The sequence below is a fragment of the Excalfactoria chinensis genome, chromosome 4, assembly GCF_039878825.1.
Source record: "Excalfactoria chinensis isolate bCotChi1 chromosome 4, bCotChi1.hap2, whole genome shotgun sequence".
In the NCBI taxonomy this organism is placed as follows: domain Eukaryota; kingdom Metazoa; phylum Chordata; class Aves; order Galliformes; family Phasianidae; genus Excalfactoria; species Excalfactoria chinensis.
In genome coordinates this window covers 10,188,727-10,203,702 of record NC_092828.1, presented here as the reverse complement: position 1 = coordinate 10,203,702, position 14,976 = coordinate 10,188,727, and the positions used below count along the sequence as shown (strand labels likewise).

Genomic DNA, 14,976 nt, shown 5'->3' with positions numbered 1-14,976 from the left:
ACAGTAGATGTGAGCACAGTGAGGCAGCAGGTGATGCGTTTCAGCAGTGGTGACAGGGACTGTGGGTCATCTCTACTGGTGCAAATTGTAATGAGCACAGCATGTAGGCTCTTGTTCATATGAAAATGCACAGCTAATGGTGGTGGCTTTGTTGAAGAAGAGTAGCTGAGAACTGCTCTCTCTAGAAATGTTATTGTACTCTTTGCAGCTGCTGTAGTTTCCATGGAAATAAATAGGAGGCATTACTTTTGGAGGATCTTATGTAACACACACGGAGGAATTTGGGTCAGAAAACAAACTTTGCGCAAACTATTTTAAAAAGCAATGCATTTGTGTCACTGGGGGGTGCAGATATTCATACCAGGTTCAGAAAAGAAACTGTTGATCTCACTCTGTGAAAGTCTGTCCAGTAAAAAGAGAAGGAAAAGTAGCTTCTTTAAGGATAAGTTAGCTACAATGAATATGCCCATCTAAGTCTACTAACTGTCTGAATGGCCCACCAAACATTCTATGTGACTTAGGAATTATTGTTTAAGTTACCCTAAAAATGCAAAGCTAGTGCAGTTTTGCTAAAACTATGCCAGTTCATTTTGCTTCTTTCCATGATGCCATTAAATGTCTTTAAAGTGGCTTCGTTCTTCTAATCTTCAAATAACCCCTCATATTTCAGCTAATTAATGCTTGACTTTGCTCATGTTTTAGCTTCCGGTGGAATCTACTCTATTAGAGATCTGACTAATAAAGAATAAAAGATTCACAAAGCATTATGCATCTATTTTATATGAAATATAAAGAACACTGTCCTATAATTTGACATGTATCTTTATCTTCACAGGAAACCAATATACCTGAAGAAATGCTTATGACAGTTGTGAAACCTGGTCTACCCACAACTGCTGACTTGCATGTGCTGCTATCAGCAAATCAACCTAAAAGGAAGAGAAGTGTAACTAGTGATAAGGTAACTGGAACAGTGTATGTCTGGTTAGAGCAATCTTCATCCCATTTGGAAATCAGTGTCTGTACTCTCTTTTTATTTATGTGGGATTAAAAGGTATAACTTGACAGTGTAAGATCTCTCTCCTGTCTGACAAAGGATATGTAAAAGTATGGCTGCTGTGTATGGCACTGTTTATCCTAGCTTTTATGGTAAAGAATAAATCCTACCAGAAGAGAAGATGCAGAAGAAGATATAATTGTTATTCTACTAAATGACAGCCTGCAGTAACCCTTGATCCTTCTTGATACTTAAACAACAACGACAACAACAAAGGAGAAACGTTAGTGATGACCTATCAATCTGTGAAGACTGGTACAGAAAAAGGGAGCATTTCTAAAAAGAGGCAAACCATTTCTTCACTTCTTCAAAAACAAATCATGTCCAACAGAAACAGAACCTTAACAGTTGACCTGTAATAGCTGACCCAAAGAACACAAAGCGGGTACTTTCTGCCATTATCAGCTAATGTCCTTTTCAATTGCCAAGAAGCAAATATAGTGAACAAGACAATGAAAATATGGTATTAACTTCTCTGTCCCTCTTTCCAAACCACATACCATAATAAAAGACTTATACATGGAGAAAATCTGAATATTGTTTGGACCTTGCTTGTAATTTACAATTTTTGATACTTGTTCCTTTTGCTGTTTTAGAGAAGGAACAAATCCCAACTCTTTTCTGAATATTGCAATTTAAGACCTACCTGTTACAAAGAGTTATGGTGTAAGATATTTTGAATTTTGAAGGTCATTTTACTACTCTATTAGGCAAGATCACAATATTCAGAATGTTTGGAGAAGTAGAGGAGACAAAGCTCTTAGATTGTTTATAGTGTTGCTGTGGTACAGTTGTGAAGGGCCAGATGAGTATATTGATGTTGTCCAAGTGCTTGAACAGGTTTCTTACAGAAACAGTGGTGTGAAGTAGATGGAGAACAGTCTGAATGCACAGAATATATCTCAAATCTTAGTTACTGCTCTCCCACTGTAATCATAATAGGAATCCCTAGGAGTCTGAAATACTGTTTGTACTACAGGAAACAGTCAATTTTAATAGGTTGTTTCTTTTGTAGTGAGCTATTTCTGATCTCTGGCTTTTGTCCAGGTGAGTATTAGCACTTCAAAATTACTTGCATCTTTCTAGTTCTTTAAGAGGCAAGTTGCAGCTACCAAAGGAAATTATTTCTCTTTAGTCCAAGCATATATGGAATGGATATCTTTAATAATTTTAATGAATTGATGATGGTGGATTCTTGGGTTTGCAAATATTTCTGTGCATTTTGCATAGTTAGGCATATTAATTTCATTAGTTTTGAAGAATATAATCAATTATAGTCAATGCTGTCTCCATTTTTTCATCTTTTCTGAATGAAATACCCCATGAGTTACTCTGTAGCATAAGGAAGAACAATCACGTATCGCAAATTATTTGGGAAAACCTGTGCTTATGTGGGCTATTAACATAGGGTTCAAACTTGTGGAAACCCAGGATTAAGATGAGAAATAATGAACAAGATATAATTGCTTGAGCAAAAGCCAGTGCAGATGTTGGGTGTTGAATACCTGCCATGAAATTATGATGTTTTCAAAGTTAAGCTACAAGATTCAGTAACTGAGTTTACTGGTAGAAAGTTGGATTAGGCTAAGGCAGTGCTCCCTCTTGCCTTGTATTCCATGAATGTGTGAGTGAGTCTTGACCAAGACTAAGTAACTCTATTTCAGTGGTGCCATCACTTTGAAGGCTCCTAATCAATATTATTCTCATACTCATTCTCTTTTCAGACACTAAGCAAAAAAGATAAATACTTGGGAACTATCTGGAATAATTTTCTTGTAAAGTAACTGGGGCCATGTTCACATCACCATTAGACTGAGTCATTCCTCTGCAAAATATCTAATAAAGTCAGTGGAATGACTTCAGAAGTTAAATGTTCCTCAGTATGAGTGTGGATATTTGAATCTAAACCTTTGTGAAGTCTCTCCATAACAGGAGAGAGACGGCAGGGATTTCTATCTGTTACACTGCAAAGGCTTCTCAAAGATGAGCACCATAATTGGTAAAATGATAAAAAGCGTTTCTTGTGAAGGTTTCATAGATATAAAGCATATTTCTAATTCGTCATACTGTGGGAAATTGTATCTTAAATTATAAGGCATAGAGTATAAAACTAGCTTTGATCTTTTAGAAAATTACCCATGTTGAAGACACAAGGAAGTAAAATGGCAAATTCAGCCGATTTGTCATCTGGAGTTAGAATACGATGGTATATTTAATGGTTCTGCTCCATAAAAATCTGAGCAACCATATTTTAGTATGCTGTGCCTATTGGAGAAAAATAGAAGAAATCTTGATTTTTTTCCACATGAATGAATGTATATATTTCTGCAGAGTATTATTAAAAATTAGATATAAATGGAATCCATCCTATTAGAGCAAAAGAGATGACTTGAATTACGACTTGCAGTTCATTATGAAATAGCAGTTGCTTTTCATAGCAAGAAATCTAAAGTGACATTGCTGGTTGTCTTTTGATAGGGTTGGAAAAATTGATAGAGTTTTTAATATGGATTATGCATTGTTTGAGTTATGACTGAGGTAAACCCAACAGTGTGTGCAAATATAACATGGTGTCTGTCACATACTGCATAAACTTAAAGGGTTTGGTAAGCAGAAAGACTGGGCTATTAAAGATTTGACATTTGCATCATTTGCAGCTTGTGGAGTTTTGCATGTTTTTTTACTGTGGAATTTCTTCAAGATTTCACCTCTTTAGTGACAAGCGCTTTCTAACTTTCTCTCCATACAATAAACCAGAGGTTTTCCTTTTCAGAGCATTGAGTCTCTCGAAGTAGAACTGAGTGCAAGAAGAGTGAGACATTCTCTCTTTTGTGTTTTCAGAGAATAGCGGCTATAAAGCAGGCCTTGAATGCACACAACATCAGTTTCTTTCTGCGGGGTGGATACTGGGTCTTAGTGACATTAGCAGACTCCGATTCAGGTAAATATATAAGTAAAACTTTGGGAGCTTGTTAGATGGGTTAAGGAGGAAGTATCCATATCAGTATATGTATATGTACATATATACAAATGCATACATTTACTTGGGACTTACTTATTACATACAGATAGACACACATGTACATATATGTATATATACTATATATATACACATATTATGTTTCTGTGTGTATTCTTAGTTGATGTTTTTTAACAGTTGACACCATATATATGTTTCTTCTGTAATTCCATTTTGTCATATGCCATTATTTATATCACAAACTTCTTGCTGTTTTCTGTATGGACAGGGAAGAGCAAGCCAAGCTTCCAAAATAACCATCCAGTAACCATCTGTGCTAGCTTCCAAGAAAGTAAAGCTTCTTAAGTCCTTAACTCTGATAATATAACTCCACACATCTATGACATAGCATGGTGTCAAAGCATTGTGCTAAACTGTGTCTCACCAGTGGATCCATGATTCTGAATCTTGCTGTAGGGTCCCCATAAAGCATTGAACTGCTCTGCTAATGCTGTACCGAAAGGAAAGATCTACCTTTTCTCTGTTTGAAATAAATGGAACAGGTTTTCAGACTCTGTATTTACTCTGTAGGTCAAAACTGGCTAAAGAGAGTGTGAATTTTGAATAGGGTTATGTTAAAATGATGTTTTAACTCGAAAATTCAAAATTGGCTTCAGCCACCTATTAAAATGCTCCACAGTCTTTGTGTACAATTTTCAGTAGTATATTCTTGTCTTTTACTTGAATATGTTGTGGGAGAAAAGCTTAACTGATCACAACCATTTTATGCTAATACTGATGTGATACATTATGTATCACATCTCAGTAGAAGATTAAAGTGTTTTTGTCTTTTGCTTTTTTCTTTTTTAATCTAGTCTCTTTAATGCAGAATCATATTAAAGTTTCACTATGGTACCTTGTCTGGTCAATACTAGAAACCACTTAAAGGACTAATATCCATTTGCCAGCTCAAAAAGGTGGAACTGGAAGAATCCCACATTTATTCTAGCCTTTACCACTGTGTGATCTTGATGAGCTCAATTGCTGTTCCTAGCCCTAGTTCCTCCATTTGAAAATTTAATAAAGCCCCACTTTTGCATTGTATTTATGTAGGATATATGATCATTTCCTTTGATATCTTTAGAATCCCCAAAGCTATGAATGGTCTGAAAGAGGACATGCTAAACAATTCTTCCATGTTTTATTTCAGACTCTCAAAGAATTGGAGGAGGCAGTGGCTACTGGGCTATTGTGGTTCTCTTTGTTCTCTGTTTAGTCGCAGTTGGGGCTTTCATCCTCTACAAGTTCAAAAGGCAAGTAAAACTTGATCAATGCCATTCATATTTTGGGATCTGGACTTACCCAAAGATCAGCTAAACAGAGTTTGTTGTTTGGAGGGGAGGTTGAAGTCGGCTGCTTTGAAAATCACATTTTTTTTCTGAACCTAGAAATGAAGATGCTGCACTGGTGTTTGGTTTTGCTTGCCATGTTCCAAGATAAATAACAGCAATATGGGAACTATGGAGAGTTTGTTCAGCTTGTTTAAATAGTATTGTCAAAAAAAGATGATGCTGTTCCTGACGAATTCCTACTTCATTACTCTTAGCGGTTACAAATAAATGAAAGTTATCAGGACAGTCAGTACATCTGCAGTGCAGTTTTGTCAAAAAGTACAACCCTGAGGAGTTTCTCTTTGCACATGTTACATTTTAGATGTCGGGGCAATGCCACACAGTTTAAGTGCTGGAAGTAGATTAGCATTAATTTGGCACTGCGGTGTGCTGAGGGTAGAAATAATTTTTGAAGTTGCCTTTATGTAAGACATTTCTTCAAAAGTGACAAGTTACCTTGCCTGCCTTTGACAGTCTGGTAGACCTTTAGTCCTCTATTGGTTTTAATAATAGCTACTTGGATGATGTGTGATATCAAGGATTTTGTTCTTTTTTCATGAATTTGTGTTATCGTTGGCTATCTTGTTAGCATTTTTATATCTTTGGGGCATTGAGTAGCTATTGATGTCAATAGTGTCTATTTGATAGTACTGGAAGCAAGCCTCCATTATCATCAAATCTTTACTTGGTAAGGCCTTCTATTATTTGTTGTATTGTTTCAAGATGCATTTTTATTTGTAATAAACATAAGTTTATAGAAGTGGATGTGGCACTGAGTTTGCGATAAAAATAAGAGTAAATAGCATCCAAGAGTCTGTATAGGTGGGAGATTTTAAATGAACAGAGAAAAACCTTTGCCGAGCATCTCTTCATTTTCTTACTGCAGAATCCAAGTTGCTTAGAGCCCATGCTGACAGATTGCTCTGAAGGACAAAGCACATAATGCAGTATCAGATTGTTTGTAACTAAATAAAAATCCATTTCCCTACTTTACGTGCCTGCAGGAAGAAAAAGCATAAAAATGGTTGATGTGATGTAATTATATTATTTCAGTAGCAATACATGGAGGATTTGTTGCTTGTACTGTGGGATCATAAAGCTTGCTTGTGATGTGTTTTGAAAGCAGTATGACTTATATCTTTTATTAGCTCTTAAATGAGAACAATTAAATAACAGACGCAATTACTGCATGGCAAAGAAGTATAAAATATGCGAGAAAGGAAGAAAAAAGAAGTATTTTCCCAGAGTCCTTTCTAAAATGCCCAATGAGACATTTCTTTATAAACAGAGCTTTTATTAAGAAGGAAACTACAGTACCATTTGCACATTCTAAGCCTTGATGTCTCACACACTTCCATATATAATTTGTGAAAATCATTAGTAATTAAATTTTGTGGGGGTGAAATTTGAGGGGAAATAGGATATGTGTTCAAATGTTTCTCTGTAGGTTGAAAGTAGCTCCTGAGTGACTGTGAAGTAAGATTTGGTTTTGGTCAGTAACATATCTCTTTCTGAGATATTTGGCACAAGTATTTTTAATTATTGCTCCTAAGCTTTTTCAAGATGAATTTTTTTTTATTTTTTTTTTCCAGTTGCGTCTTTTTTTATGTACAATTTGGTTTTCAAACAATACTGAGAGTCTAATTGGTGCTCAATTGGAAAAGTCTCTTTCTCCCCATGATTTCCTCTCCCACAAATGTCTAATCCCTTAAAAAAATATCTCCTGTGTTTATAAGGACTTAAATTAAATTGCTGGATCCCCATGGAGTATTTACTTACAAGTGCAATCCCTTTAATGTTGAAACAGAGTGTGTAGGTTTACAAACTGGCCCATGGGACTGAGGTTATGAAACTGAAATACCTTTTATTAGTTATAAGCCAACCTGCAATGAAAGCTTGTCAATGCTATATGCCTATATATAAAGAATTAATTTGCTGAAAGAACGCTATATTTAACAAAAATCGTTCAAGTTTATGAGATAATTTCAGTGGAATAAAACTTTCTGGGCCCTCAGACAACACATGAAAATATAAATATTAATTATTTCCACATAGGAATTGCAAAAATATATAATGTGTCGAAGTGTTAATACTGTCCATAATTTTTATGTATGATTCACAAAATTGAGGCAGAGATATAACAGGTTTGGTGGCCCTTTCCTTTCAGTTATCTAACTGATAGTCTGATGCTCCTTTCAGAAAAGTACTAAAATTCCTTTTCTTCCCTCATGTCATGGTTTTGGAATAAGAAAAAGGTTTATGAATCTTAATTTTTCATTACACTGTTTGGGTCTGCAGATCTTGCATTTTACCTTGGGGCATAGGAAAAGTAGGTTGTCTAGGAAAGACTGCACAAATATGGCCTGGATTACTGTCTCTCTTTGCCAGCCCGAAGGACATTTCTTTACTCTGAAAAGATTTGCCCAGTACACAACAAATAAATTTTAAATTTTTTATGTTGATATTTTCTAAAAATTAATTCTAGGAGGGGGGCTCGATGGTCCCTTCCCACTTGGGGTATTCTGTGATTCCAGTCTAATTCCGCTAGTGAACAGTTTGTTTCAGACGTTCTGGGAGGAAATTTTCAGTATGGCAGAAAGATGCTTGAACTTGCTGTGGCTGTGACACAAGGCAGCAAGCATGAATATTGGATAAGTCAATAATAATTTTTCTTTGCTTTGCTTTTACTTTCTGAGTATGGAAATTGCCAGTTTGATGCCTCAAGGAAACAGTATGCTACAACACTCAGTAGTATGCTTCAGCTGTTTAACTATCCAGGTAAAATGGACTACAGCTGCTTCTTCTGACCAGAACAGTATAAAACAGCTGGAAAACATTTTAGAGAAATCAGTTCACTTTTTTAAAACAGATCAGAGAGCTGCATATATTGCTTTCTATACCATTCCATCTTTGCTAAATTTGGTTTAGTAAAAGAACATCTCATCTTTTTCATTTTAAAACAATGTTTACTTTTTCTATGGGTTTTATGTCGTCATACAGAATGGATGTTTTCATTCTTTTCTTCCACATTGTGTGATGGCACAGAGAAGGCAAATAGTACTGCCTGAAATAAGCAAAGTGGAGGAAAGGAAAATTGTATTTTAGCTGCTTCAAAGCTGCCATATAATCATTTGGTTACTACTGGAAGAGGTGAAGTCATTCTTTTATTATTTTTTACTTCGGCATAACAACAGCACATTGGATTAACCAATCCAGAGCAGATGGGTGGTTTTTCTGCACAGGGATGTTACTTGGTTAACAGTAACAAATTCTATTCCCTAAGTGTGTGTGATAAAATTCATCTTTTAATTTGTGTGTAAACTACCGCCTGTACCCTAAAACTGAATGCTGTGTTTTCATAAATCTCTGTGAGTCTACTTCAATTAAATTTACATCGTTTTATGTGTAATTCTTTTTTTATTCCTGGGACTGTCTAGCACCACTTTTGGTAAATGAACCCCCTCTTGGGTCATTTCTACAACGTGGAGCAGAACTGTTATCTTTCTGCCTCATTGACTAACTATCTCATTTCCAGCCTCTGAAGAAAAGCTATCTTTTTTCCCCCACCTTGCTTATACTGCTTTTATATTCCACGAGTGCAAGTTTAGTCCCAGTCCATGCCACTTAGTTTTATATACATACATATATATTTAAAAAGGCACTAATTTAATGGTCTGTAATATTTCATAAAAACTTCCTCAGAAATCAAAATAATAGCATGTATAAAAGATTTCCTAAATGAAAGAGGCAAGTAAGTCAGGAGTGCCTTAAAGCACAAAGAAGTCATTCATCTGAACATTAATTCAAACACCATAAAGCCTGTACCACAATAAAATATTCTGTTTGATGGATTATTATTGTCATTAGTTTAATATAAATTCCAAAACCATGAGGCATTATTCTATATATTTTGCCATGTGAATATGTTCCTATTTCTTAAACAAAACAGAATCTTAATAAAGCCTCTGGAAAATGAGTGAAGCCCCACGTAAAGGCCAATGAGTGAGTATTTGTCTTATAAGGTGGGAATCAAAAGGCAAGTAAACTAGGGAGTTTAAATGAGTAAGAATTAATATCTCATTCCCCTCTTGCTGTTTCTTAAAACTTAACAATCTTAAGTGCAAGCAGTTTCTGGTATGAACTGGTTAGAATCTGTGAATGCAACAAGCCACTTGTGTTCTCAAGTATCTTCTAAGAGCTGTATGACCTGAGGTGGTCAGTCAAAGCCATGTGCTGGGATGTTCATTAGTTTTGTAGAGAATGAAGTTACCCGTTAATATTTTTATGGTCATCAAAGCAGGCATGAATGTTTCTTCTTCCTCATGATTGAAATAAAATGCTACAGAGAAAACAAAAGGAGCTAAAAATGTAAACCATGGAGCGCTGTGCAGCAGAGATAATTGTCTCCAGTGATGGATGCAAAGCACATGCATTTTGCAGCTGAGGGGTAACCCCCCAATTAAACTACTGCATAACCTTACTCTCTGTTCTTATAAATGTGCTTTCAATTTTCATATTGCTGATAGTAATCTCTTGGGTCACATTTCATGTCTTGTCATGTTTTCACAGTAATCTTTTATGTAGACCCAAGCATTTCAGCTCTGCCTACTTCAAACAGTTACATTGGACTCAACACAAATTATTTCCTTAAGAAGAGCAAAGCACATCAGGGTACGCACATCTTTTTTCTGTGTAATCAGAGGCAGCAGCTTCCTTCCTACAAGTTAGACCAATATGGAGCAACTGGAAAACTGCCAGGAGCAGACCTATCTTTTGCAAAGATTCAGAATCTCCATCCTGTTTCATCCCACAGTGTGGCTGTCCCAAGTAAACAGAACATCTGGCACATGATAAAATGCATCTTAAGTAGACTTGTACTATCAATATCTTGAGTCTGGTGGAACTTTCTCTGTGTAAAACTTTAACCAGTATGAAACACAGAGATCTCTATCGTGAATAAAAGGTCAAATGCCTATGTGTGCCTTCACAAGACCTGTAAAGTTCCTTCTCCCATCCTTACTCCTGTTTAGAATCTAAGACACTACACTGGGTACCTGAACATTATACTTTCCATTAAGGATCTATACTGAGCAGCACTGGGCTCATGAGGTTTAGGTGAGTGAGAAATATCAGCGTAGGCCTTTTCTCCTCTTATTCATAACCCATAAAGAAGTGTTCTTAACAGTGGTAAGTTTAAAGTTTACTTGTGAGCTTGGAAGTTTCTTCATTTATGCACATTTAGTAGTGTGTACTGAGGTGATGGTGATTGGGATGATGTGTTAAGACTAGTAAGTTTTAACACATACACAACTTGAAGCCTCAGGATTTACACCAAAGGATGCACTCTGTTGAACTGCTTTCAGGCTCATAATAACAGCCTTGGAAAATCCAGGCAGATAACAGTCAGATTAGCAGCTGTCCTCGCTGATGCCATTGATGCATCTAAAATCTGCCAGAAGTACAGCTTTGAGAAGATCCCCAAATTCTTGTAGAAACGTATGTCTAATTCTGCAGATGTGCAGCAAAGACATTCTTTTATTTCCCATGGGAATTTGGTGGTGGACTGCAAAGAGCAATCTGACATACTGGATGCAGGTCTGATTGAGCTGAATATTGTTTTCCACATGACTAGTTTCATTAGCAAACACATAATAAACTGTCTGAAGTTACTGGCACAAAATAAATAAATAAAAACAATAATAATAATAATAAAATCACAATGAATTACCTAATGTATTTGGTTTTGTAATGAGGTGTGTCTTTCTTTCTTTTACCATGGCTTTTTTACCCCAATTAATCAGAGGAGAATGATACACAGATTGGCTTTGTTAGTGTTGGAAAGGCCTTCAGATTTTCTCAGGTAGTCATACCAGCTTAACACTGTGCTATCAAACACTTTATCCATCACTCTCATTTGCATTCAGTTGTTCCTGTGCTTTATTTTATTCCATGCTCACTGAGGTACAGAAGAGTAAAACCTATTAGGTTTAGTTCTTTGTGCTGTTTATAAGTAATGCAATAAAATATGTAATTTATATATATGAAGGCTGCTCTGAAAATATTTTTTTTATGTTGGCCGACAGCATTAGAGGTGAATGTTGGTGGTATGGCAGGAGAGTTTGAACCTTCCTGCTAGTATTCCATTACATTTGGTTGCCGTGTGATAGATGGCAGCAGAGGGGCAGGCTGACAAAATGGCTTCTGACATGGAAGTGTGGTTGAAAGGTCTGTCACTGAATTCCAACATGGAGAAAAAATGGTACTCATTGACATTCACTGATGCTTGCTGAATGCTTATAGAGAAAAGTGAGCACAGTGAGGCAGTGAGTGAAGCACTTCAGCAGTGGTGACAGGAGCAGTGGGTCACCTCTGCTGGTGCACAGGATGCAGGCTCTTTCTTGTTAATCTTGTTCATAGCTTTGTTGAAAAGAACATTTGGTAGCTGAGAATTTGCCCTATCAAATAGTGTTATTGTGTTCTATATAGCTGTTGCAGTTTCCATGAAAATAAATGGTAAATATTACCTTTGGAGCAACCTGAGTGTGTGCGAGTGTGCAAATCGAAGGGAGTTCAATAGTTCAAATCGAAGAGAGGACATCCCTTCCACTCATGTTTTGGTTTAGCATTTTTTGTTTACTGTAATTATTTGCGTTGTATTGAAAGTTTATTATCAAATGAGGTTGTTGTAGAAACTTTTTAACTCAAATTAAACTTGTGCCACTTGGAATAGAACCTGTCTTCTAAAATAACATTTAAGCTCAAAAGCCAAAGTACTGAAACACATGCATTTTTCCTGTTATTGTACTTCTGCCAGAATATGAGGGGAAAATGGTCGTGTTTAGAGAGAGACCTAAGAATTACTGTTAATCTTTCTGTCTTTGCACTGTAGCTAAAGGAGCACAGCAGAAACTCCAGCTTAACCTCAGCAGTTCAACACCCCATATATATATATATATATATATATATATATATATATTGTTATTCTCTGCCCATTGTAATGATCTGTGTTTGAGCATGGACTTAGCCATGATCTGCTGTCATGCTGATTGAGCTGTCAGGCTGATGTTTTCTGCGTGGAAACAGAGCTCACAGCCTGCATCTCCCTAATCAGAAGTATCTGCTTGGTGAACAGGAAAGGATACCCTCATGTGCCCAGGCTGTTTTCAGATAGCAAACCTATAACAGAGGCTAGGAGTGCTTAAACTATAAATTCTGTTGCAAAAATTAGAAGCTCCCGATTTCTTCCTCTTTGATTTTAAAATTCTCACTTAATATAGTTAAGAACTCCTTACTGATACCTTGAAGCTTCCCATGTTCAGCTATGGTGCTAATTGTCCATTGAAACTGTTAGAGCCATTTCCTGACATGTCTAATCCTTCATTTCCCAGTACTGTTTCAATGCTGCCTGCTTATCTCTACCCAGCCTCCCCTGCAAGGAGGCAACAATGTTTTCTTACTTTCCCATACTTATGCTGGTTTACCTCCTTACTCCAAACCCCTTGCTCCTGGACTCTGGTGTGTCACCCTCTGCTCCCTTTTCATTCACTATCTGCTGGATTTCTCCTGCTTCTTTACCCTCAACCCTAGTACTGTATGGGAATGTCGCTGAACGCTAACCTCCAGTGTCAGCCCACCTTGACTGGGGAGGTGGACTATTGTGACTCAGCTTTCATGTTTGTGAAGATGTCTGGAAGCAGGAATTAATGCCTGTTGGGTATTTTTACCTCTTTACTTTCTGAAAATAGCCTTTCTGTGATTTTAGTATTTATTATTATTATTATTGTTTGTTTTCCATCAATATCTTAGTAAGAAAAATTGATGCTTAAGTCTTAAGCAGCTCTGAGTATCCTTGTGAGGCTGTTAAATAAAAGTGTGGCTGAGAATAATTAGTTGACAACTTAAAGTTGTGAACATAAAATTAAGGAAGAGTGTGACTGGTCCTGTTGTGTGATTCTAATAAAACTTCTTGCTGCTGCAGGTCTGCTCTTTGTCAGCACGTGTGGCATAAAGGACTTCCATCACAAGACTTTTTCTCCTTGTCCTATCTAGGAAACTACCAGGCAGGAATGTCTATGCCCAGATGCACAATGAAAAAGAGCAAGAGATGACAAGCCCTGTTAATCATAGTGAGGACACCCAGAACATCATCCAGGGTGAGGAGTTTATTGATGATGATCTGGACTCTCAAACGCTAGGTAACGCAAGAGGTAACTTCATTTTTAGTTCATACATCTTTTTTGTAAGTAACTCATTTTTACTTGATGTTCGTTTTCATTTTAGCTCTTTTTTTTTTCTCTTTTTTTTTTTTTTTCTTTCTTTTTCTTTTTCCTTCATCGTTTTCTGCTCAGATTTGGGAAGAAGCAGGTAGTACACCACTAACTATTATCTCAGTTCTCTTCATTTTGTTTGCTTGTAATACAGTTTGTATGGATAGGCATGCTATACAGAAGCACAAGTACAGAGGCACGATAGTTTAATGTCAGGAGACTTACTCAGGCAATTTTAGGGAGAAATTATAGTTCATAGAATAGCAAAGAATTGGTAGCATTTGAATTAGTTCAAAAATCCCATGAATAAGTGGTAAATCAAATGTATGCCAGTAAAATTTGTAGAGTCGATGTTTCCATTATTTTGGATTGTATCTAGATCCATTGCTATATTCACCATTATATTTCAAAGGCATTTAAATTTTTCATTATTAAAAACATTAAATTTATTTCCATATTAAAAATTTTATGAGCTTTCCTATTCTAGCTGTTAATTGCCTAGCATTCATGGGATGGTCATAAAGAACCTTTAAGACAAACTTTCTTTGAAACTCTGAGCAAATGATTTCAGTGTCAGGTAGAAGTGTATATCCTGGCTCCCTGTGGTTATTTTTAATGTAGCATAGAGTACTGATCTGTTAAGTTCATTTCCTGTAAAATGTACCATTGTGTTCAGAGTGTGTTCGGGTCACAGTTTGAGAAGTGTAGGACAATGGAAAAAGCTCTCCAGTTCCATTCATGCAAGTCTTGTGAAAATAAATCAGATAACCCAAAGCCTCTGGGATTTGTGACAATCCTTTCATGGTGTAACAGGCAACTGTAATGTTTTCATGAACCCACGTAAGGGCATCTGTATTAGCTGTGCCAGAGGTACCCTGAGGTAAGAGAATCATGGTAGGAAGAGAAATTACTTTGATGTGGGTTTCATCTTTACTTTTTGTTGTAGATATCTTCATTTTCGTTTGCTGAACCTCATGCTACTTCAAGGTTCTTGGAGATGTTATTTCAAAGTATAGTGGAAGAGTCCACTTTCCTGCTTTGTTGTCTTTGTGTATTTCTCTATTTTCTCTGACAAATAGTGTGTATGAATATCACTCTTTTCATTCAGATTTTGTAAGACCTTGCTTGCACTCCTGACTCTATTGGAATTAGTTCCAAAAACAACCCTGGAAAAACAAAGTCTCTGTTAAAATTGTTTGATCAACCAATCTCCAGGGTCTTTAGAGGAGAAAGCTGAATGCTAACAAAGTCTATGCAGACATTCCTGTTAAAGTGGAGCACTCAAACACCTCCAGTAATGTG

General features: G+C 36.3%; 1 protein-coding gene across 2 annotated transcripts in view; it reads left to right on the top strand.

The window, feature by feature from the left end:
• The window catches only part of SORCS2 (sortilin related VPS10 domain containing receptor 2), a 533,288-nt gene that overhangs the window by 506,629 nt on the left and 11,683 nt on the right, over positions 1-14,976 (top strand). The window contains exons 23-26 of one of the 2 annotated variants that reach the window (XM_072334228.1): positions 836-961; positions 3,899-3,998; positions 5,227-5,329; positions 13,457-13,614. In XM_072334228.1, coding sequence (XP_072190329.1) covers positions 836-961; positions 3,899-3,998; positions 5,227-5,329; positions 13,457-13,614 — 487 coding nt within the window. The remainder of the gene's footprint in view (positions 1-835; positions 962-3,898; positions 3,999-5,226; positions 5,330-13,456; positions 13,615-14,976) is intronic. The other variant, XM_072334229.1, reaches the window with a different exon arrangement.